At 28.0% G+C, this 27,317-nt stretch overlaps 1 protein-coding gene and 1 long non-coding RNA gene across 2 annotated transcripts; both read right to left on the reverse strand.

Annotated features, from left to right (window-relative positions):
- Positions 1-4,718: 4,718 nt before the first annotated feature.
- On the reverse strand, positions 4,719-5,445 carry LOC112941895 (uncharacterized). Its single transcript, XR_003247549.2, has 2 exons — positions 5,395-5,445; positions 4,719-5,019 (listed from the first exon to the last, which is right to left on the reverse strand). It is a non-coding gene; the product is annotated as an uncharacterized lncRNA (long non-coding RNA).
- A 16,144-nt stretch (positions 5,446-21,589) lies between these two features.
- Positions 21,590-22,909, reverse strand: LOC138337204 (F-box protein At5g07610-like). The gene has a single exon (XM_069286839.1). It carries the CDS (start codon positions 22,907-22,909, stop codon positions 21,590-21,592), a length of 1,320 nt encoding a protein of 439 aa, XP_069142940.1.
- Positions 22,910-27,317: the final 4,408 nt, after the last annotated feature.

The raw sequence follows: 27,317 nt of genomic DNA on the forward strand, positions 1-27,317 counted from the left end.
AGGTGTCCAACTTTTTAGGTCTTTTCTTGCTTTCAAAAAAAATATGTATATGTTTATTTCAAAAAAATTTATTATGAATGAGATACAATTTACGCTAGTTGTATGAGGAGTACTTTATTGTTATTATATTTGAATTCGTGGGACCTACACTTTGTTTTTCTTCTTTGCGTCTTGTTTCTCTTTCTTGTTTTTCTCTTTCCTCTTTTTTCTCAATTTCATTTTTTCTTCTTCATAAATTTATTTTGAAACCAATTTAATAACTCTCTCATTTTGTACATATGAAAATAATTATTTACCTATTTGTTTTAACTATTTTTTAAAAAAAATATTTTATTATCAAAAATAAAAAGGTATGAGCATACAAAAATTCAAGTTAATTTTTCGAACAATCACTTATGTCATGTATATTGACCACTTAAATTATTTCTATTTTTTTCTCATTTTTTATTTATAGTACTTTAAAAAATTTCACCTTCATATTTCGTATCATTTTAATTTCTACTTTTAAAATTTATCTAAAACTTATTTTTTACTTTATTTGAAATTTATGTTTGATCATGAAAATTTGAAATATAACTTTTCAACTTGAAGGTATACTTCAAATTTAAAAAACAAATTAGTATAATATGTTTTTTAAACTCATTTTTCACTTTTGATATTATATTTAAGTACATTCAAACATGAATATTATTCACAATTTTATTTTTAAATTTTGCTCAATACATTTTTGTAGACGAGCGGAGTGAGACAATAAAATTGTTTAGGCGAAAGAAAGATTGAGCAAAAAGCTTTCATTGTATCGGATCTCGCAATATTAATAACAGGTGAAGGGACACGCATAAGCCATATGCAGCGTGTTTCATGCTTGTTCTCCCTAAGAAGCATGTCAAGTACAATAGGGCGGAAACCTTAATGTAAATAACTACATGTATCTATTGATTATACATAGACCAAATAAAAAAGGACAGGTGTCCAACTTTTTAGGGCTTTCCTTGCTTTCAAAAAATCATGTATATGTTTATTCCGAAAAATTTTATTATGAATGAGGTACAACTTACACTAGCTGTATGAGATAGTACTTTATTATTATTATATTTGAATTCGTGGGACCTATTCTTTTTTTCTCCTATTTCTCTTTCTTGTTTTTCTCTTTTTTGTCATTTTCTTTTTTTTTCTTCTTAAATTTATTTTGAAATCGATTTAATTACTCTCTCATTTTGTACATATAAAAATAATTATTTACCTATTTGTTTTAACCAATCTTTTTTAAAGAAAAAATTATTTTATCATTAAAAATAAAAAAGGCATGCGCATACAAAAGTTCAAGTTAATTCTTCAAATTCTAACTTATGTCATAAAAATTGTCCACTAAAATTATTTCTATTTCTTTTCTCTGATTTTCATTTATAGTACTTTAAAAATTCCCACCTACATATTTCGTATCATTTTATCTTCTACTTTTAAAATTAATCTAAAACTTTTTTTTTTACTTTATTTGAAAATTGATGTTTGATCATGAAAATTTGAAATACAACTTTTTAACTTGAAGGTATATTTCAAATTTAAAAATCATGTTAGTATAATCTGTTTTTACACTCATTTTTCACTTTTGATATTATATTTAAGTACATTAAAACATGAATATTAAACAAAACATTAAAAAAAAGAATAATGAAACACTTGTTATTAAACTAAACATTATCAAATATTTGGCATTTGACCATAGTATTTAATATGTTTTTTTTACTATATTTGAAATATATGGAGCAAAATTTGAAAATAAAATTGTATTTTATTTTTTTAAAAGAATATTTAAATTATATTCATGTTTGAATGTACTTAAATGTAATATCAAAAGTCAAAATTGAGTTTAAAAATAGATTATACTAATTTATTTTTTAAATTTGAAATATATCTTCAAGTTGAAAAGTTACATTTTATATTTTCGTGATCAAACATCAATTTCAAATAAAGTAAAAAATAAGTTTTGGATAAATTTTAAAAGTTGAAATTAAAATGATAAGAAATGTGAAGGTGAATTTTTTTAAAGTACTATAAACAAAAATGAGAAAGAAGAAATAGGAACAATTTTAGTGGTCAATATATATGATATAAGAGACAGTTTAAAAAATTAACTTGAATTTTTGTATGTTCATGCCTTTTTATTTTTAATGATAAAATATTTTTTTTAAAAAAACGATTAAAACAAATAAGAAAATAATTATTTTTATATGTACAAAATGAGAGAGTAATTATGAGTTTCAAAATAAATTTAAGAAAAAAAAGAAAATGAGGAAAACGAGGAAAGAGAAAAACAAGAAAGAGAAATAGAAGACAAAGAAAAAAAAACAAAGTGTAGGTCCCAGGAATTTAAATATAATAATAATAAAATACTCCCTCATACAACTAGTGTGAGATGTGCCTCATTCATAATAAAAATTTTCGTTTATTCCATTTAAAAATAAGAAAAAAGGATTAAAAATACCCTTAAACTATTCGAAATAGCTTATATATACCCTTAAACTTTATTTCGGCTCAAAACTACCCTTCCCGTTATACTATTGGGTCAAAAGTACCCTTCTTATTAACGGAAGTTGTTAAATGCCACGTGGATGCCATATGGATGCCACATTGCATGCCAATAGAATTCCACTGCTACGTAGACTAAATAGAAAGGGTCAAAAATACCCTTAAACTATCCGAAATAGCTCATATTTACTCTTAAACTATATTTCAGCTCAAAATTATCAATCCCATCAAACTATTGGATCAAAAGTACCCTTCTTATCAATAGTTGTTGTTAAATGCCTTGTGGATACCACATTGCATGTCAATAAGGTTCCACTGCCACATAGATAAATCCTTAAATTCTAATTAATTTCTTTCTCATTTCATTATTTCAGAAATATTATATTCACCCGTTCTTTCTCATTTCACGGCTAGGGTTTCATACTTTTCTTCGTGGCTGGGTTTTAAAGTGGATATTCATGCTTGTAGGTTAGTAAATATTTTTTCTTATTTTATTATGTTTACGATTTCAAAGCATGATAGTTAGGATTTCACAACTTTCCCCTAATTTCGCAGCTAAGGCTTCGTAGCTTTCTTGGGGGCTAGTTTCAAAGTAGATATTTATGGTTGTAGGTTAGTAAATATTTTTCTTATTTTATTGCGTTTACAATTTTAAAGTATGATAGTTAGAATTTCACAACTTTTCCGTCATTTCGCGGCCAAGGTTTCATAACTTTATTCGGAGCTGACTTTCAAAGTGAAATTTTGTTATTGTAAATACAATAAAATAAGAAAAAAGTTTACTAACCTGTAACCACGAATATCCACTTTGAAACCCAGCCACGAAGAAAAGTATGAAACCCTATCCGCGAAATGAGAGAGAAGGGGTGAAATCATTTCTGGACAATAATGAAATGAGGGGAAAATGAGTAATTAAGATTTGGGATTTAGTCAATGTGGCATATGCGAAATTTAACAACTTTCGCTAATAAGAAGGTCACTTTGACCCAATAGTCTGACGGAAAGGGAAGTTTTGAGCCAAAATATAGTTTATGGGTATATTTGAGCTATTGCAGATAGTTTAAGGGTACTTTTGACCCTTTTCCTTTTAGTCTATGTGGCAGTGGAAATCTATTAGGGTGTCATGTGGCATCCACATGGTATTTAACAATTTTCGTTAATTAGAAGGGCACTTTTGACCCAATAGTTTGACGAAAAGGGTAGTTTTGAGCCAAAATAGAGTTAAAGGGTATATATGAGCTATTTCAGATAGTTTAAGAGTATTTTTGACACTTTTCCGTAAAAATAATTTCAAAAGGGTAATAAGATTCTAGTTAGATTTAGGTATATCACTGAAATTTCAAATCACAGCTTAGAAAAGTATTTACGTATTATAAAAAATAAATTAAATAATACATTATTCAAAAATTATTATCTGCTATATTATTTAATCTAAAACTTCTAGTAACATAATTACACTGTTCACTAGTCAACCAAAAATGATATAAATATCACTAGTCCTAGTATATGATTATAAGAGTCTGTTCGACATTGCTACTAAAACGGTTTATATTTAGATATATTTTTTTAAATAGCTTTTTCTAAGTGCTTTTTTTTAAAAAAGCATACGTGTTGGGTTAATTTTCACTTGAAAAGTATTTTTGATAAACAGATTGTGTTTGAGTAACTTTTTTTTTTTTGATTTTTAAAAGTACTCTTTGATAGTCAAATCATGAGCAATGACAAGTATCAATGCACTATTAATATTAAGATTAATTTAAGTATTTTATAAAATATTAATTAAATTTATTTTTACTAAATTAAAGTATACCTATTCAAATTTTCAATCAATATTGAAATTAGATGAATAAAAAATTGAATACTGATATAATATGACTACATGTTGTACATGATTACAATGCAAATTTCTAGTCCTCCCATGGAACCACAATCATATACTTGGTCCTCTCGGAACCCAAAATCGGCGTGTTACTGAGTCATCCATAGTTAATGTAGCAGTGTGGTAGAAAAACCTCCTCTTTCCATTAATTCAATTTGATTTCTTCAATCTTGATCTCTGTGTTTTCAAAATAGCCATTTTACTCCATTTCAAAATTGTGACAGTGAAGTTGTTTTCACAATATCTACATTCATATACATACCATATATACCAGGTATAATTAACAGAAAAAGCAAATTGAAGACATCAATAACTTAGATACATTAACATAAAGCAGATAAAAACTTAGATACACTAACATAAAAGTTTAAATACATAAAAATATTACATCAAATACATGAAATAAACAAATTAGATACATAGGATATTTAACGTCAAACACAATTCATAGCCGTCGCTGATAGCTCTTGTTATTTGTCAGGGCTTTCTCTTTGGCGTCCGATTTCCACAATTTGAACTTTGCAAATCCAATCTCGTGTTGTTAATGCTATTTGATCGATGTTCAATCTTAGTACCATGTTTGTTACAAATATTTAACTAAGCAGTAGTATCTGCAAGATAGCATCACTATTGAGTGAAAGTCCTTTCTTTTATGTGGTTGCATGAACATGAACAATTAAATCAGGAAGAACATGCAAGAACATATTGTCCTCCACATACTAAAAGTATATAATTTGTAATGAAAGTACAATAGGAATATATGTAATGAAATTCAGAACATGCAAGAACATAATTATCCCTAACTTAGTGAAACATTAGAAAATATAATTTTCTCAAATCTGTCTGCTAGTAATAAAATTAGAATTTTAAGTGAAAATAACAAGTTTAATTTTGTACCATATTGATTTTCTCCTTTGTTGACTACTAAAATCTACAAGAAAAATTGAAAATGGGAAGAGGGAAAACATAAAAAGGGGAAAAAATACCTTAGAAAGGGAGCAATAGTTTTTTTCTTCAAAGGAAAGGATGACAAATTTGTGCTTTATGAGTAATCATGAATAATAATGTGTGTATATATATATATATATATATATATATATATATATATATATATATATATATATATATATATATATATATAATACAAAGTAGACACGTTATACTATGTAAAAGTACAGGTGTCTTTCTTTAAAATTGATGGATTTGGCAGCCAATGAGATTGTGCCAAAAAAGAGAAAAAATTATTACATTTAATAGTAAAATTTAATGTTGTATGCCAGAAAAAGAAGTTATTACATCTGATAGTAGAATTTGAATAGCCTTTGGTCCAAGTTTGTTTTTGAGCTCCATAATTTTATATTATTATTATAAGATATACAAATTTGGAAGTTCTGTCATTTGTGTTTGTGGATGAGAGTGAGATGGTGTTATTTTCTATATTTACTTTTGTTTTTTGTATTATTAAATGAATTGATTGAGGAGGAGCACAGAAGAAATTCTGACTTCAGAAATATGGAGTAGAAAATAAAAATGGCAGAAATCACTTATCTTTGTTCAAGTATATGTATTATGTATTTATCTTGAATGATTGCTATGAAGTTGCCTCTTAGGATTTTTTGAGAATTTGTTTGAGAATTAAGAGTTATTGTGACTATATTATAAAAATAAACTGAAAACCAGTATATTATTTTTGAGGTAACAAAATTGTCGTGTAGCAAGTTTTAACTATTGTCCAAGTTTAATTTTACAGTTGGTATGTGTATATACATAAAGATGTCATGTCTGTAAAAATCAATAAATTACTACTTGATATAATAGATATCTTCTTGCCTAGAAACAAAATTAGTAAGACTTCTTCTTTAAATTAGAAAGGACCAGACAATTTGCTAGTGAACCAGGTCAGATATACTTGGTGATTGACATGTTCCAATTTGTCCAATGTTCTACTGAAGTTGTGACTGCATTCTTCAACAGTATGAGGTCTAAGTGTTGAAGCAAAAGGCAACCAAGAGAAAAGTAAAAACAGTTTTATATTCATTTAAGTACATAGAATGCAAATTCCCTGGAAACTAACTCACTGAAAACTAACTCACAAGGTAACTTACTGTGAATTCTGTAATCTGAATAGAGCATTTGCATATACATGTGAGAAAGAGATGAGCTATTTGTGCAATTAAACAACATTGATCATATTTCAATCTTGCATCATGATAGAACCAAACATTCATTCATGTTTAAGTACTAATAATCTATAGTCTATGTGCAATAGTTGCCTTATAAGGATTTTTTTTATTATTATAATAAGCGCATAAGATCATACCATAAATCAAACATATAAATATATAAAATACATATCAATAAATGTGCTATAAAATTTACTCTCTGACATAGAGCAGTAACAATGAACACAATTCCTGATCGAATATATTCATTCTAGACCCAAATCCCAACCTTAATGAAGAAGTGAAGATCACAATATTTTAAGAAGTTAGATGTTGGAAGTTTGAATTGTGGCACATACACATTTGAAGAGGCCAACGACATCTCAATGAATGTAAAGTGACATGTTTCATTTGGTAAAACATAAATTATCAAATGATGAGCACTATTGCAGCTATGAAGGAACTTACAATTTCAAGACTAAGTTCATCGTTGTTGGGCGTAAATAATGTGAAGTTCTGAGTATGGGCAAACAGATAATGTAACATGTGTAAGTGATATTGAGAAAAGACAGGGTCCTGCAAAAATAAAGTAAAATCATTGACATATAGTAATGAGACTCAAGTTTTCAATAATCAATAGAACAGAGCTCAATGTCACAATTGTGTTATAGTGAGAACAAATGAATAGATTATAGAAATGAAGAAGTAGAGACGGAACACTATTTTTTTCAAACAAATTTTGATGTTACTATTGTCAACAAAGAGAAAAGGAGAAAATTAGAAAGCAAATTGATATCTTAATAAATTAACATAATCATGGTAACATGCAAACGTATATAGAATTGGATAATAAGGAATTAATACATTCAGATACTAAAATTATATTAAGCCAAATAATCCTTTAAAGGAATCTTGACAATTGTCAAAATGAGAGCATATAACATCAACTCGAATAAATTAGGGTTGGCTACAGAATCTCATTGTTCATGTTACTTCATTGAACATCTAATTCCTTCTAATTTTCATAAAGTGTAGGAGAAGGAGGGGGGGGGGGAGATTGTTATTCATATATTAATTTTTTCATTGATTGATAGTAATATGGGAGGAGAATTCCTCTCTTCACCCAATTTTAAAATTTTAAATAAATATTTCAAACTCGTACACAAAAATATATAAAAGCAGTAAAGCACAAAGAGAAGGAACTTACTCATACTATAAAACTCACAAGACAAATTAATAATGGAAGAAGTTGCATCAACAATGGTGGATTTTCTGGTCTTGTGTTTTTGTGTTGAAGCATAGTACAGGAAGTAAAAAGGAGCTAAAACAACTCTTTAAATATTAGAATCAGGAACTTGATGAATATAATAAACCTTGAAGAGAAAATAGGTCATATTAACCAGATTGAGGAACATGTAAATTTACCTTAAATCATCATGAAGAATACTACAGTAAGGCATCCCAAATGAACAAAAAACTTAGGAGACGTTCACAGAGAGATTTGATGTCTTAAGCTTCTCTCTTAGCCTATTTTTGGTACCTTTTCGACTTTCAAAAAATGCTTTTAAACAGTTTTATGTTTATGAACACTTTCTAAACTAAAAAATAACTTAAAGTCATGGTAATTTCATGGAAACACCAAAAAATTTGACAACTCAAATTCTTGCTTAACGACTAAATTAGTTATCCATTGTATTTTTTTGTGTTTCTTTTTCCTGTAATATTGTGTTTAACAGATTTGGTTACATTTAAAAAGACATCTCTTATTCCTATTTAAACAAATAGTTTACATAATGAATAAATGATTAATTGTGAAATATGTTTCAGGTTTTTGCTCACGCGTTGATGTGCTAACAGATATAGTCACATTTAATAAGACATCTCTTATTCCTAGATATATATCCCTCAAATGATTATATTAGTAGCTAATTTTTTTCGAAAAGTTAGTACAATAACAAAAAGATCAACAATGAAAGCTTACTCTGAGTTTTCAGCCTTTGATATAATTGGTAATTTCATGGCAACACCAAAAAATTTGACAACTCAAATTCTTGCTGAACAAATCACCTGAGTGTTGTAAAATTTATCAATTTTATTAGAAAAGTACTAAATGAAAAAATATATCAAGAGGATAAACATCTACTCACCCTTAGTAGATAGTTCAACATCATTAACATCTGCGAAAACAATCAGCTGTTGACACTAATCAATTTTCATAACACATAAGTATTGCCTTCATAAGGGAATTTTGTCAAACACATGACCACATTTATTATCTGCAAAAATATCATATTGGCCAAAAAAATTAGTATTTAAGAAGTTGATAGTTGATACTACCAAATAATGAGAAAAAGACCATGCATGAGCAAAATAATTAATTAAGAGAACTATTGCATATCTATAAAATGAAGGGTTACATCTTTAACTCTGCTCTCCACTCTAATCTGTCTAGAGTGACAGCAACGCTGGCAAAGTTGGACTTAACATTTTTTTGTCCCTGAAAAAAGTCAAACTTCATCTGCAAGTTTAACTATTTCCTCTTCTTCACCTTTTAAATTTTAACCCCAAAATATGTAGAAATACCATAACTATGTGCTTCAAAACTATTGAGAAAAATGAAAGTTCAGGATGCACTATGTGCATCAAGGGTTCCAAATCATTAGAAAAAACAATTAAGAAAATAGACCAAGCTTAGCAAGGAGGATAAATTGTAATCCTAATCAAGCTTAAGCTTTATCCAATTTTGAATCATCTTATGGAAAACGTCAAATGAACGGGCTGCAGAAATATTTAACTTAAACAGTTTTAAATCTTAGTTATAAGTTATTTAAAGGAATCAACTATCAAAATCATAAACCTAAAACGTAAGATGAAATGAGGGGTATGGTGAAGTAAAACGTAAATTTAAAGTGTAAACTATAAAATGCAATCAGCAAATTGCTAAGAAAACAGATCCAGCGACTTACACATAAGTGAAGAAATAATGTATAATACTTCTTTTGCGTTTCTCAGCGTCATAAAAAGATGTTAAAACACTTGACAAAGTAAAAAAATAGAGCATTAAACATACTAAAATGAGGAAAAATCAGAGAAGAAGCAAGAGAAGAAGGAGAAGCTGACAACACAAATTTTTCAAGTTTATATAGTACACTAACAACATCATTAAACAAAAATAATCCAAAAGAGCGAAGAACAAAAGCCCAGAATAAACTCAGAAAAATATTTAGGTTAAATGTCGGAACATTGAAGAAGAAACATATAGCAACCATTGACTGAAATCTGGTGAAAAAAAACAGAACAAACCGCGGCTCAAAATACAACACAAAAAAAGAAGCAGCGAAAGTCCAAAATACAATAGATATTCAACATCAAAATGAGGTGTGAGAAGTTAAATAACAAACAAATAGAGAAGATAAGCAAGAAAAATTCATTGAACAGTGAAAAAAGTTAAGAGCATTAGTTGGTTTAACGTAATGACTGAAAATTTTGATTAACTCATCATCACTTATTTGCACTTGTATAATTTGAAATAAGAAAATTTGAAGCATTAAGAGGTAGGTCTTCTCTGTCGTTTCCTTCAGCTAGAACTATAAAAATAGTTACCCTTATAGGAAAAGTTGTTCCTGCATTGTTAGCATTTAGGTTAGTCAAAATCAACCATTTCAAATTTGACTAATTGGAACGGAACAATCTGAATTGAAAGATGAAATTTAAAACTTCAAATGTTGAATTGATATGATTGCAATGTAACTTCTAGTTAGCTTTAAAAACAAATGAAGTAAAGGAATTTAAAATTTCACAACATCTAGCATAAGGACGCTTACTTGTTACACTTATTACTTTTAAAAGTATCATGAAAATGCTTTTCGAATAATTTCATCATAAACTATATTATATGTAGAATGATCATCCGTGTCCTGTGTAGTTGGTGGACGTATTAATATTTTTACATTGTCTGAACATTTTGCTCAAGATAAAGCAACATAAAGTTGTCCATGTGAAAAAACTGGTTCACGCAAATATATTCCAACAAAATCTAATGTTTGACCTTGAGCTTTGTTATAGTCATAGCAAAGAAATTGTATTCTTTTGAAGGGAACTGAAAGTTTCTGATCTTGTGATGCTAGTAATGGTATCTTTGAAATAAAGACATGTTTATTTTTAAAATCACCACTACAAATAGTAGCACTAATAACATTTGACTTGAAATCATGGCATATCAATGTATACCATTGCATAAACCTTCAATAGGATTTAAGTTTCTTAATAATATAACTGGACAATTTTTTTTTCAAAAATCTATAAGGTGGTAAGTTAGCAAGATGTAAAGTATGCAAAAAATCTTCAAATTGGCATTGATCATTTGGTTTTATAGTTTCATCAATAGCTGTATATACTGTAGCATCATCGGGAAATCAATGTATAAGCATGTCATTTATTTCATTAACAAAATCATTTTTTGTTGTCAAAATAATACGAGAAGTCATAAAAGATGGATTAGAATAGAATGTACGCAAATTAGGATAAGTAACATTAAATAAAAGATTTAAAGACTCTATTTCATCTGTAAAGGGAAAGATAAAATTATTGGGCATTTCAATTTTGTTGCAGTTGTTAGTTTTTTCTTGTCCATTTCCAATTCTCATTAGATATGCACAAAATGCTGGATCTTTTTTCGCACGCATGTTTTCAGATATGCACAATTTTTCAAGATGATTCCAAATACGGGAGTATAATAAACTTTGATTTATGAAGTTTTTTTTTCCACTACGAACAACAAGAAGTGTTATTCTAAAGTCTCCCCCCCCCCCCCCAAAACTACTACTTTTCCACCAAACAGTGCTTTTATATTCATAAGATTTTTTAGAAGTGTATCAAGAGCTTCAATCATGTTTTTTTTGTCACTGATACTTCATCCCAAACAATTAGTTTTGGATCTCGAATTAGAATCGCTAAAGAACTTTGTTTACTAATATTGCAAGTGAAATTGTCATCGATGTCAACAGGAATTTTGAAATGTAAATGAGTTGTTCGTCCTCCCGGAAGTATTGAAGCTGCCACACCAGAACTTGCAGTTGCCAAAGCTATGAATCCTGCTGCATGGCGTCTGCTTGCTTTTGCGATAAGTGAAATGACTCCAAGTGTTTTCCAGTTGCAATTGCATCTTGATGGACAACAGTTTGTTTCTTTCAAAAATAACCAAACTGTGGATCAAATAATAAACAATCCAATGATTAAAAAATGATGTTAACAGAATTCTTTCTTATGAACAAAATCAATGACGATGCTATAAATCTGAATTTACTGTATAAAGAGTTTCCCCAACACTTTGTATGGTCATCATCATACAAAATGTGATCGTGTCGAAAACAACGACTTACTATCGGGCGTATTGTCACATGTCATCCAACCGAAGGAGAAAGATATTATCTTAGGTTGCTTCTAATGAATGTAAGAGGACCAACATCATACGAAGATCTTCGTACAATGAATAAAAGATGCTACACTACATTTAGGGAAGCTGCAGAAAAAAGAGGTTTATTATGTTTTGATAACAATTATGACTTTAACTATAGATTAGGGTGAGTCTGGACCTAGGCTTGGCCTACAGTTTTATGGGTGTCTACAAATTCGCTTACTCACGAATAGTGCATATTTGATAGATTGGAAACGTTTGAAGCTTTGTGAAAGGAAAATGCAATATCTTGAGGATTGTTGTAACATGTTCAACTTTCGAGGTAATGTTAAGACTTATTAGACTTGTTGAAGGACGTTTTCCTAATTGAAGATTAAAAAAATGAAAATAGACAAAGGGGTAAAGGCGAAAGATGGGTGTCTCGTATTAATGGTGTGACGGGCATTGATACGAGTACCGGTGTTATAAAAGGGAAAGTTACTACTATAGAATGTAGATTGTAATTTTAGAATTTCCAAAGCATATGAGCATTAGCTGATATATTATTAACTTGAAATCCTTGTGTGATTGTGTTTTCTTCATTACACCCGTATAGTTGTGATAATTGAGGTAGTTATGTATTATGTTGATACTTGAATGATTGAGGTGCATCATCATCCCCTAATTTGGTATTATATCGTGCACATGCATTGACATGAGATTGAGTATGAGTAAATATCTAACATGTGGAGATCGTCCATATTGAGATCGAGTTATGATTATAATTTGGGCACGTGGAGATCGTCCGTGCGAGTGATTGGTTATGATTATAAGTTGGGCACGTGGAGATCGTCCATTCTGAGGATTATTTCATTTTATGTTAGTGCGTTGAGAACGTCCGCACAGACACGTGGAGATCGTCCGTGTCGATATATGGACCTCGCGAGTCCCCCATGGGTCATGAACTCTCGATGTATTTTCGAGAAATATCATGTATATATGGTTGAGACAGTACTTGGAATCTGAGTCATATCATTTCATGGTGTCATTTGCATTGCATCTCATTACATCCTTTATTTTTGTTGATTATGAGTTTTATTGGTGGTTGAAAAGTACGTGATATTTGATTTCCTCTATTTGATGGAGCTTGACTGGTACATATAACATAGACTTGTATACATAAAGAACTGATTTCTTACATAAACTCGTTTCACTACTTCTTCGTTGCCGGTGAATGAGATATATTGGGTACACATGATTTCTTACTCATACTACACTTGATGCACTCTTTTGTGGTCCAGTTGAGATTTCATATTCGGGCTCGTTCTTGGAGCTTGAATATGAGTTGGATTGTCTTGGAGTTGTGGTGCGATGTTTGGGATATTCTACAGCCTACACCTTCAATGTACCTTTATTTTATTAGGTTATTTTGATATTCTGATACGATATTTCTTATGTTTACCTTTCATATTAGTTTGGACTTGTATCCTATTGTAGAAGCTCTTTTACTTATGACACTAAATCTTGGGGTGGTAGTTCTATTTTCCGCATTTATTTTGAATACTTAGTATGTTAGAATTTAGTTATACTTACCTTTTCACGTTTAAGTTGAATTGGTGAACTTTTATTGGGTTGGCTTACCTATCGGTTGGGAACATAGGTGCCATCACGACTCGTGATTTTGGATCGTGACAGTTAGTGGAGGAGATTGATGTACATTTAATTAAGAAATTTAAATTTTAAGATAATTATTCAATACCACATTTAAGAATTTGTATATCTAATTTTTTTATTAAAAAATTATAGTATAATTATCAAAAAGTGATATTATGAGTGATATTTTTAAACTATAGATAAAAATATGTATATATGATAGTTAATTATGTCTAATTATGTACTTTTTCCATAATTATTGTGGATGATAACATCGAGCATGTGATGTGGTCCATCTATTACTAGATTTTACTTTACAAGTCATTTTGTTATTGGTTAGCATATGATATTAGTTATATAAGATTTAATTATTAATGTAATTCTTAATTCATTTTGTATTATAAATTAAATAATATATAATAAATAAACTAATATATAAATTAACTCATAATCTATATTTATCAAATATAATAATATCAATTAAGATAATTTTAGTACATAAATACTTTAGCTACTAAACAACTTCAATTAAATAAAACTCGTTAAAGAAGATATTAAGGACAACAATATCACTAGACACAAGTCATTTCTCAATATATTGGTGAGCATAATACCTTTCTCTATTTCGTAATTTCTTTGATTGTCATAAGACGATAATCATACTCGATGATAACTTCAGGTGTGCTTAAAAGAAATCTTGTTGTCTTTTCCTTATCATCCACTACAACACATACAATATTACAAGTACAACGATTCACATTATCAGACGGTCACCGAAATTTTCATTCAAGGTAGAAGTTTGCAATTTGGCTTAATGTTTACTGGCCCTTCCATTTCTTTCTATAAATAGTCTTTCATTTTCCAGTTTTTTTGATGTTAAGAACTTTCTTGTAGGACCTCAAGTCCCTTATGACTTCTTAGGATGGACAGTTCATCATTCTATTATTACTAGATAATGAAAGGCCCGTTTACAATATTACAATCTTAAAAATTATTATGATATTTTCAAATAAATATGATAGGAAATAATAATAAAACATAATAGGTTTTTAACAAACAAAATAATGAACTACTTGATGAATATTATAGTGAAGAAAAAATTCTAAAGTAATTAATAAACATAATGAATAAATATTTTATCTGAAATAAGGAGGATTTAAAAATATCAGCAAAAGTTGATATAATATAGGGAAAAGACTCAAATATGCCATAGAACTTTTAGAAAAGACTCATTTATGTCATCCGTTAAACGTTTGGTTCATCTATGTCATTTTCGTTTAGGAAAAGACTCGTTCATACCATTATTTTTAATGGTTATTTTGCAAAACCACTTTTTACACGTGGCAAGTTATGATTCGGCCACACCATTTTTTAAAAAGAAAAAATCAAAATTTTGAAAAAAAAAATTAAATAAAAAACCCATCCAAATAAAGACCCACCTAAATAAAAACTAACACAAAATGTCGCGAGGAGAAAACGTATCAAGATGATGGCAAGAAAGGGAAAGGGGAACCAACCCCCGATTCTTCTAAAATATGAAAGTTGTGTTGTTTTTCTTTTGTGATGTCTAGACATTTTCAAGGTTAAACCTTTTTATTTTGTTTGTGCCTGGACATTTTTAAGGTTAAAGCAGTTGACGTAATTTTTGTTGAAATATTAGGTTATGCAGTATGTTGAAATATTAGGTTATGCAGTGTGTTGATATTAAAGTTGTGTTATACGTTTGTTGTTTTCCTGCATAGAAAAATTTCTTGCATTTTTTGGTGTGAGATACTTCGTACTCCCAGCTATTGTTGAAGCTATGTCGATTGGTATAAGAAATTTGGATTCAAACTTGCGGGTATTAGATACTTATTTGGCATATTTCTCCACTAACTAAAATCTCTTTGAATTATAATTAGGGACGGATTGCTTGATTGGGTGTGGCTAAAGATCTGGGTGATAGTGTTGAATTTTTAGCTGGTAGTTTGTGTGAAATTTTGCTTTTATGAGCTACACTTCTTTTTGGTGCTATTCAAAATTTTATTGGATATGGTTTGGTTTGGCTTATTTAATTTTTTTCGTAACTTCAAATTTAGAAAATGATCTTTTTTAGTTGAATCTTGAAATAAGTTTCACAAGTGATTCAATGGACTGCATTCTTGTCAACTAATAACACATCTCATCTTCATCTCAATCGCGCAGTTTTTTCAACTTATACTATCGAAAATAAGATTGAATTTAGAAATCTTCAAGATCTTGCAAATGAACACATTCTGCAAGGATAGATGTTTGAAGTTGCCTTTTCAATCTTTTTACCGATTGATTCGGGAATGAACTTTAGGACCAAGTCTTTCAAATCACACGATTGAGCCTAATTAACCATGATCTCATGCATCTTGCGACAAATCTGAGAAATCTGGCTTGCTTGTGCATACATAGCGGGTTCTTTTTTATTAGTTTGGACGTTTTTCGATAAAGCCAGTGAAGAACATTCTCAAAGTGAAGCTATCAGTTGTCTTAACATCAACATGAACCTCAATCAATGATTGTCATTTTTGTACCATTGACCTCAACTTATTTGTGGTGAAGTCCACACCAAATATTGTTGGAGCCTTACTATTATACCAAAATCCTTTTTAGCATATGTATCAATTGACTTCTTCTTTCCTCCTCCTTGTCAACCGCATTAAATAAATATTTAGTAGTACTATATAAACTAACCTCTTTAATCTTTATAAACGAGCTTTAAAGGAAGAACTGTGCATTTGTCCGAGAAGGAGAATAGTTTGTTGTCCTTAAGTGAAGAAACCTATCTTCTTTGTTATAGTTTTCAGATTAAAAAATTGGAGGAAAGAAATGAGTCACTAATATGGGTTAAAGGGGTTTCTTTAAAATTTGTGTGAGTTTATTAAAATTTAGGTGAGTCTTTATTTGGGTGGGTTTTTTTATTTAATGCTTTTCCAGAATTTTGATTTTTTATATAAAAAATGATGTGGCTGAATCACAATTTGCCACATGTAAAAAGTGGTTTTGCAAAATCACCGTTAAAAAATAATGGTATGAATAAACCCTTTTTCTAAACGCTAATGGCATAGATGAGCCAAACTTTTAGTGGATGGCAGAAATGAGTCTTTTCAAAAGTTTGATGGCATATTTGAGTCTTTTCCCTATAATATATACTGCAGTAATTTAACATGAGGTATTAGTATAATAATTTATATAAGTTTCTTAAAATGATTTTAACTATGATAAAATAATAGTTATATATGTTTTTCAATAAGTTATATAATGACATATATGTTATGTGAACATTTTGAGATTATACATATAAAGAGAAATCAAGTAAATTAGATACGTTGAAAATTATCTCCACGATAAAAAAAAAAGGCTATGAAATTGAAAAGTCTGAAGAGAACCAAAGGAAAGGACATAACATGTTTCTGAAATTGTTGAAATTTTGTTCTTGAAGAGCTTGCTCACTGGTTGCATTCCTTTTGAATTAAGCATTTTAAGAAAAACAATTGTGATTGATATTGAATTTAACATGTTAACTGGTTTGAATAGTGTGAAGCCGCTGATTTTTGCTGAAAATTGACTCTATATGGACAAGTATCAGAAGTGATGTTTTTACTAAGAAATAGTAAAATTTACTTTTGCCTTATAATTATTTTACAAAAGTAGGGTCATTATATGGAGAATTGATTGAAATGTAGTTCTTAATGTTGAAAAAAAATTGCATTTTTTATTTTTCTAATAAGAATCTATACCGGAGTGTATATTATTTAGGATGCAAATAAAAAATAAAGGGCGAGAAATTTATTGGTTTAAGACATGAGGAAAGAGAGAATTGAGGAGTGAATAAAATGAAGTCTATTTATTTGTGTCATAGACTTAGTTCTAAAAAAATACTATAATTTATAGTTTTTAGAAAAGTTACGTAACTTGTGGGGGAAATTTACCACTTGAAAAAACTATTTTAATGAAGTTTAAAAAAATAATTTATAATTTTTAAAATGAAATGTATATGAAATGATCATATTACCTAGATCGTCCTCAACTTTTTAAATCAAACTCATCAGTTCACATATTAAGATTAATATGTTTGAAATCAAGTAAAAGTACAAACTTGATTATATATCTTAATGAAGAACTACACTTTTATAATCTAGTAAACATTTTTAGTTTACTTTAAATACAAATATATCATCATGTTTCTTTTATTTGTAAAGTTACTTTTTAACATCTTTCAAAATATATATATTTTTTAAAAAAATATTGAAATTAATTTTATTTATTTTTTAATTTCAATATAATATATATTATTAATTTTATCATACTTACATGTATATTAATTAGAGTCAAAATAAACATGAAAATAATTAACTATGTTTTAAAGTAATGAATGTTAAAGTAGGCATTTTTAGTTGGATTAATTAATTGAGTGAGTCCTTATTTAAAAATAATTATTTATTTTAAATATGCTTTTTAATTATAACCATTTAGAGCAATATATAACAGTACTATACATTTTATTAGATTTGTCTTTCTCTTTTGTCTCTTTCTCTCTCGTTTTTTTAGTTTTTATATGTTTTTCTCACTCTTTCTTCATTTATATTGTTCTTTTTTCGTTGTTTTCTTTCCCGTTGTTTTTTTTCTCTTGCTTTCTTTCTATTGTCTTTTCTTTCTTTTTTCTTTTGTTGCACATTCTGTCTCTCTTTCTCTTTTTTTTTTAAAAAAAAATCCTTTCTCTCTCTATTTTCTTTCATAGTGTAGTTAATGATTTATAGACTAAATAGATTTGTATCAATAATTAATTAATTAGACAAGTAATTTAATCGTACAAGTAGAGAGACATGATAAATTGCAAAATGAATTAAACTTGAATAAAAAATATATTCTACACACATTAAAATTGATTTAGAAGAGGATTAATATGAATGCAAAATGTAGCGAAAGAAAGAGCATTCTATGATGTCTAAACTGAATAAATTGTATAAACAATGAATTTCACAAGTAAATAAACGTAAAAAATCAACCAATAAATTATAAATTCAATTGTTCTTAAAAGTGTATTACACTAATATTAAACAAGTAAATAAATTAAATTTGCTTTAAAATTGTATTACACAATATTAAAGTTGAATTAGAAAAGAAAATTAAGAATGAATGAAATACGTAACTAACGAAAGACAAGTCAATGATCTATAAAATGAATTAAACTTATATCATTCATGAATAAAACATGTATTATATGTGTCTTAAATTTATTTTGATTTGTATCTCTAAGAACGTGAGTGATGTTTGCAATATGTATTAAAAATGTATTCTGCATGTATTATAAGTGTTTTCCTTAAATTATATCAGGAAAAAAGAGTGAAGTTTGTAATATGTACTACAAATGTATCGTTCATGATTTTAATACAATTTTAGTACAATTTTGAAACATATCTAATACAACTTTAATAGAAACGTGATATAGTTTCGTAAACTTTATTCTTATCGAGCATCAATATAATATTTCTCCTAAAATTAATTCTAAACTTGACCAAACCCTCCTAAAATGAGATATAAACTCCAAATGTCACTTTCAATTATTTGTAGAAACAACCTATCCAAACTAAAGAGCAAACAAGTAATTTAATTGTAACAAATGAAGAAACATAATAAACTGCCAAATGAATTAAAAAGGTATTACACTCATATTAAAGTTGAATTACAAGTGAATTAAACACGTATGCAAATGTATCAAATGAAAGATCATTCTGTAATTTGTAAACTGAATAAAACTTGTATTAATAATGAATTAAACAACTACTTTAATAATAACAAATCAACCAATAAATCGTAAAATGAATTAACTTGAATTAGTTAAAAGTGTATTAGACACATATTAAAGTTGAATTAGAAGAGAGAACTAAGCATGGATAAAAAATGTAACTAATGAAATACTAGACAATGACCTATAGAGTGAATTAAATTTATATCAATAATGAATTAAACAAGTAATCTAATAGCAACAAATAATAAACTACATGATGAATTAAATTTGCATTAAAAGTGTATTACACATTATTAAAATTGAAATAGAAGAGAAAATTAAGAATAAATAAAAAAAACGTAACTAATGAAAGACAAGACCATAATCTATAGATTGAATTAAGTTTCTATTATTCATAAATAAAACATGTATTAAAATATGGGTAAAAACTGATTTGAGAATAATTATTTAAATGAAAATTTTGAAATAAGTAGAATAATAAAAAAAGAGGAAGAGGATGAAGATAAAAAATAATACAAAAAGAGACCAAGAAGAAGAAAAAATAAAAAGAAGCCGAGGAAGAGAAAAAAGACATAGAAAGAAGCGAAGCGGTACAATTTCTTAATCCAAAAAGTCATTATATTTAGTAAGAAAAATTATATGTCATAGATGGTAAATATTTTCTCAATATAGCATATTTATGTGATTTATCCTTTTTAGTAAGCATAATGAATATAAAAATATTAAAAATTAATTAAAGTAATAGTTAAATAAAGTAACGAATAGATATCACAATAACTCATAAAAAAGGTGAAGTGATAACAAAATGAGTTGGTAGAAATATCATTAACCAAAATTGTTTATAGAACTATTTAGTTTCTTGTTATTATTCTAGATAGATTTTTGTTAGTCTAAAATTACATTTTTATCCTTGACCATACAAAGAGATGTTTCTAGAACTATTTGTTTCTCTTGCTCTTCTTTCTTAATGGTAGATTTTTGTTAGTATAAAATTACATTTCTACCCTTGGCCGTCTTCAACTTGACTCTTCTATATAATCTCTTGCTATCATTCTTAATAGTAGATTTTTGTTAGTATAAATCCTTGATCGTCCTCAATTTGACTCTTCTATATAATAGAAAAATAAAAGACAAACATGAATTGTTTCGACTGAATAACATATCAAAAAACTTGAAATATCGTAAAGGATCATATCTAAAATTTAGAACTGTTTTAGAGAAAATTTGAGTTGGTCGAAATTTGAAAGAAAGTTATCATTGAGGAAGATAAAGTGTTGAAATATGTATAATATTGTATAAACAATGCTTATAAATATATAGACATCACTTATACATAGCTATATATAATATACATATATAATTACATGCATACAATTTATATAATATCCATACATTACCTAACTATTTATATAATATTGAATTTCTTGTCACTTGTGATGCTTAAATGGCCACATTTTGTACTTTGTTGGCCATGCTCATAGCCAGACGTAAATCATAAGCCACACAAATTGATGAGCGCATAATAATATATACAGTGGGCCATTGACAAATTAATAGGCAAATTCTTGGATAACTCCTTAAAATTGTTGCCAAACATTTACTTATGGCGACACCTTGAAGTAAATCTTAGTTCAAGTGGCGTTCTATTGTATCATTTCAATATTTTTTTATTTTTTATTTTTTGCATTAATCAGCAATGGCGAAGTGTTCCTCGTGACGAAATGTTGGTCCTGGATAATATAACATTAGGAAGTAACCATTGTGCCATATTTTCATCGTTGTTATTTACGATTATGATAAGTTATTTATGAAAAATAAACAAATAGAGCACATATGATGACTTTTTTGGCCTCAGATTCAAGAACAACCAAAGCAAATAACTCCCAGAATTTGCAGCACAACAAATCATAAAATCATATATATCATTCACCTTGAATTGTCAATGTATAACAAGTCGTTTACACAACAATTACATCCATGGGCGAAACTAGTAATTTTACAAAACATTTACAGATGAATAACACAACTACAGATGAAGTCAAACTGCACAAGTACAATTCTCTGATGAAGTAGTCTATGCCAAAAAAAAACAAGATCTCTTCCCAGCAAATAGATAACAAACATCATAATAAGCGCGTCTTCAATGATGAATAACCATGATCACATCGTTTATATACATGCATATGGTTATACAAGAAACCATAGCAATATCAAACAGAAGCCATTGTCTCAACATATTGATGTGTATCATACCATTCAAACACCGAAACATCTTCCCATATAACAGGGATCTTTGCTATCTCTATATCCGCAACCTCCTTGATAGTCATACGATGAGCATCATATTCAACGATAACGTCTGGTGTGGTTACCAAAAGCCTCGTTGTATCTTCCTTCTCATTAACAACCACACATACAACATTGCAAGTACCACCATTCACATCTAGTAAATCAACTTCTTCACTCAACATTAATGGATGAGTAGTATGCATGTAACTAAGATCAACACGATACTTCACAAACCACTTAGAATAATCAATCTCCATCTCAAGAACTTCAAAACTCATCGACCTAAATTCATGTATCTCAATTAGATGCAAATGTCCAACGGACTCCCCAAAATACCTTATACTCCTTTTCAACACTCCAATAGGAAGATCAGTACTAGGCATATCTCTAAAACACATCGAATCCAAATCGAACCTTAAGAAAGACGACATTTCACTAACCCAATGCATACAACCATTCAAGAACACACCCTGACCTAAAAAATGTTGATTTGCATCCAATATCTTCATCTCCGTATCCATACAATTTTTCCAAACTTCAGTTTCAGATGAATATACAGAAATTTCATAAACCCCATTTAATTTCATCACACATAAGAGTTTATAACAATCAGATACCATTGGATCAAAAGCCAAATTCATTACAACAATCTCATAAGCTTTTATACCTAAATATGGGAGTGGAATCAATCTATGCTGATTAGTACTAGGGTTATAAACATAATAATCAAAATTTTCAATACCCAAATTGAAACTTATACAGAACAATCCATTACAGGAATGTAATTGTTCAATTTTTGAAGATGTAGATTTAGCAATATTTTTGAGTGTTGAAGGAATCATACCCTTTTGATTTTTGGGTATCCCATTGAGAGGGATAAAGTCGACATAGTTATTACCATAGACCCACCAACAGAAGAATAGTCCGTCAACTTTGCCGGAAGTGAGTTTTCTACGGCAGTGAAGTTGCCGGAATGTACGGCTTGAGATGATCGAAAACCAGTCTTTACAAACGGCTTGGAATCGGAGAAGGGATTTTGGAGGTAGCCATAGGAGAATCTCCGATAAAAGATCTGCGTTGCCGGCGACTCCCTGTAAGGATGCCGGAAAAACTGCTGGCTCGTCACCGGCGACTCCCTGTGAGGGTAAAACTGCTGGCTGGTTGCCGGAAACTCCCTGTAAATATGCCGGAGAATCTGCTGGCTGGTCACCGGGAAGTTCCTGTAAGAATGTTACCGACATTGACGCGAAAGGATAAGAAGGGCAAATTGGTGTATTATTTTTCTGTACGCTTTATAAGTTCTTTTTAAAGTCAATATTTTTCATATATTCAAAATTATAATTTTTAACATAGTTTTTAAACATCTTAATTTTTATTTAAAATATTAAATTAAAATAAAATAATATAAAATAAAAGTAAATCGAAGAAGTAAAATATTAAATCAATAGAAGAAATTATTAAATACATGTTATATTAACAAGAAAAACAAATTAAAATTGAAATTTATCTATCTATTTATATATATATAAAAAATAGGATAGGTGAAAAACAACACATGTTAGCATCACCAAAAAAAAGATTTTAAAATAAATAAATATAAAATAATTAATAAGAAATTATTATTACATTTTTTACAAATAACTTTAAGCATAGTACTGTGAAGTGTTTGTGATTCCCTTTTCTTTTTGGTGGTGGGGGTGGGGGGAAGTTAACGCATTTTTAATTTAAATAATATTAATACTAATAATAAGAAAAAAACTGACAACAGAAAAAAAATTAAAAAGAGAACTACCTACGAAAATTGCATTATATTAACTCTGAACATATTAGTCTCTATTCTGTAACTTTTAAAATATAAAATTGATTAATTATTATTTTAATTATATTAATAATAAATTACTTTTAAAAAATTAGGTAGAAATTTAAACTAATTTCAAAAATTAACTTGACAAGTTTTTAAAACCTAATGAATATAGACCACAAAAAAAGAGAATTTAAGAATTATTAAATTGAATTAAAAATTTAAAAATAAAAAATAAAATTACCTTTTTTTTACAATTCAAAAATTTACAATTACCTTGACTGTTTAACTTTCAAGTGCTTTTCAAAGTACTCTTTAATGTTTTGATTTTAAATAAAAAATAGGAAAAATAAAATAATAATAATAATAATAATAATAATAATAATAATAATAATAATAATAATAATAATAATAATAAGGGGAAAACGACATATATCAACACCACAAAAAGAGGCATTTAAAATAATTAAAATTATATAAATGTAAAATGATTAATAATAAATAACTATTATATTTTTTAAAAATAATTTTAAATATTTTAATGTAAAGTGTATGTGATTTCCTTTTTTTTTTGGGAAAGTTAACTCATTTTTAATTTAAATAACATTAATATTAATAATAAGAAAACAAAATGACAATAGAAAAAAAATTAAAAAGAGAACTACCCGCGAAAATTGCATATATTTCAAATAATATATATAATTTTTATTTTATTTTAATTATTTTAAATATGAAAATATTAATTGATTAATTATTAATTATTATTTTTAATTATATTAAATAATAAATTTCTTTTTAAAAAGGGAAAAGGGTCAAATAACCCTAAACTATTTGAAAAGGTTTAGATATTCTCTGCTTAAAGTTTGGTCTATTTATACCCTCGCCATCCAACTTTTGGTCTACATATGCCCTTTGGGCGTTAATTGGCCAACTCGGAATATCCAACTCATTTTACTTTTATTTAAATGCCAAATGGATATTCCACGTCATTTTTATATATTATCACTTGACATTTATGCCTAACTATTTAACATTATAAAAAATTATTACCTCGACTACATAATATTAAAAAATCATTCATCAATCTTTTTTATTTACTTTTACGTTTTGATATCTTAGAAAATTTCACTTAAGAAAATAAGCATATAATTTCCACAGTTCTCTTACGCAACGAAAAAATAGTAGGATTATGCAAATCAGTGGATGAGAGGATAGAAATTTAGTACAATATATTGTTTATTCATTATCATAATTTTTATTATTTTTTTATTATTATTGTCAAGCTTATATTTTATGATTCTTATATTTCGATGATATCATTTTTGCACAAATGACTATTTCTATCTACAATATGATTGAAGGTTTTGCAAATAAAGATTCACAATTATTTTTTTCAATGACAACTTTGGCGTGTCAAAATTCTAGATGAAACAATTTAGCAGCAATTAATATACATTTATCAGCATTTGGTTAATTATCATTGAATCCTCTAAAGACTTTAATGACAAACACAAAGAATATCGGTAAAAATATAAATTATTACCGCTAAAAGGTCTCAACTTTAGGGGCAATAACTATTGCCACTAATGGCACACGTTATTAGCAATAAAATTAACCACAAATTGAAAAATACTAATATTAAGAAATGTTGTGCTTCTTTAAAATCATAATTAACAGAAGAACAACTAGTAATTCATAATCTTAATGTCAACAACAAAAAATAAAAAATTACATCATTTAGACTGTGTTTGGTATGAAGGAAAATATTTTCACCAAAATGTTTTCAATTTTCTCATGTTTGGTTGAGACAAAAGTTTTGAAAAATGTTTCCAAATAAACTAATTTTCCTCAAAATTAAGGAAAATGACTTCCCTTAAAAAAAACATTTTCCAAAACTATCCTCCAATTTTAAATTAATTTTTTTTTGGGAAAAACAACAATTTAAAAAAAATTCAAATAAATTTTTTATTTTTTTACTCGATCCCTGACTCCCACCCACCCACCACCGGCCAGCTCTCCCCCTCTCCCCAAAAACATAATTTTGCTTTTTAAAAATATTTTCAACTTCAATTTTTTATTTTTAAACTCCTACCTCCCCCACCCCCCACCCCGGCAGCCCCCCATCCACCTCCAACCCCCCAAAAAATTAATTTTACTTTTCTAAAAATACTATAAAGTTTAATTTTTTTTTTATCTTTCACTCCTATCCCCTCCACCACATGTCCAAATAAAAATTGTTTAAAAAAAATATTTTTCAATTTCATAAATTATTTTCTACTCTAGTAAAAATAAAAGATGACTCTCAAAAACATTTTTCATTCATAAATCAATCACTAAAAATCATTTATGGAAAATATTTTTTACTCACCAACCAAATATGAGAAAATAAATCTAAAATCTATTTGTTTTCCAGGAAAACATTTTCAATGAAAAATATATTTCTTCGTACTAAACACGCCCTTAATTCGAAAAGTTGATCTTATTTTGAGTCTAACAAGATGATTGAGAAACAAGCTATTGTTTAGTCTCTTTTAAGATATATATAGGCACTTGCAAGAAATGCCCCAATATCCATTGTGTGGCTTGTAGAGGAGGTTCATAAGACTCCAAAAATATCAACATGATCTTTAACAAAGAATGAAGGGTGTCACGTAACCAAGGGCAGAGCAACGTTAAGTGAAGGGTGATCCGGTGCACACTCTTAACTGAAATATTTGCACACTCATGAAGAATCTTTCAATAGCCCAATGCATTTACTAATGCTGCAACTTTGACCCTATATATAGGCAACTAAACATATAAATAGAGTTTAACTGCTATCCACCGACGGTGGACAAAAAAATTACACGGACATTTTATTTTTGGAAATATTTAATTTTTTTAATTAATATATTTTAATATTATTAATATTAAAATAAAAATAATAACATAGTGTTATATGGTAACTTGAATTATAAATTAATTGTACAAATTTAATTAGGATTCTTATTTGTCTTACCAAAAATAAAAAATACATAATTTCTTGTGTTTTCTTAGTTGGATTAACGTTCTTCTTTTTCTACAAAAACCATTGAAGCAACCAACTATCCACCATTGAAGCAATTTGAAACAATTATCATGGTAGCGTTTTCCTCGTATATCTTTTTTTACATAACTTATTAAGTCTTTTTCGCAACATGAATAAACGTTTCAAAGAAATATTCTTGTTTTAATGTATGAAGAAATTTATGTTTTGTAGTGATGAAGATATTTAAAGAATACGTTTAAGAACTTTTTAGCAAATTGAAGAAGTTCAATACATTAGCCATGAAAAATATTTAAAATTTTAAAGCTAACTTACCCTATCAGTCTAATATCTAATAATTGTGTATTGCAGGAAACTTTTGAAATCTCTAATTTAGAAGAGCAAAATGCAGAAGGAATTGAAGATTCCTTGGAGGATATAGAAAGCAACATGAATGCAGTTGTATCTTTTGTTCCTCAACTAGGTGAGCAATAATTAAGAGAGCCTTACATCGGTATGGAATTTCAATCACTTGATACTAGATTTAAATTTTATCTTGATTATGCTCATCGTAATGGTTTTAGTGTGCGCAAAAATCGAATTAGTAGATCAAGAAAAGATAAATCCATTATTGGTCAAGAGTTTGTTTGTTCAAAAGAAGGATTTCGTTTAAAAAAATGTAACCAAGCATGCAATTGTGATTAAATCATGGGCCGTATTTAATAGTGTTTGATTTTGTTTGCTTACTCTTATAAGTTTGAATATGTTGATTTTGTTGCACTTTATGTTTCTGGAATAGTTTCATATTAATATTTTGCTAGCATTGCTTCAATGGCAACAAGTA

The sequence above is a fragment of the Solanum lycopersicum genome, chromosome 7 (genome assembly GCF_036512215.1).
Source record: "Solanum lycopersicum chromosome 7, SLM_r2.1".
In the NCBI taxonomy this organism is placed as follows: domain Eukaryota; kingdom Viridiplantae; phylum Streptophyta; class Magnoliopsida; order Solanales; family Solanaceae; genus Solanum; species Solanum lycopersicum.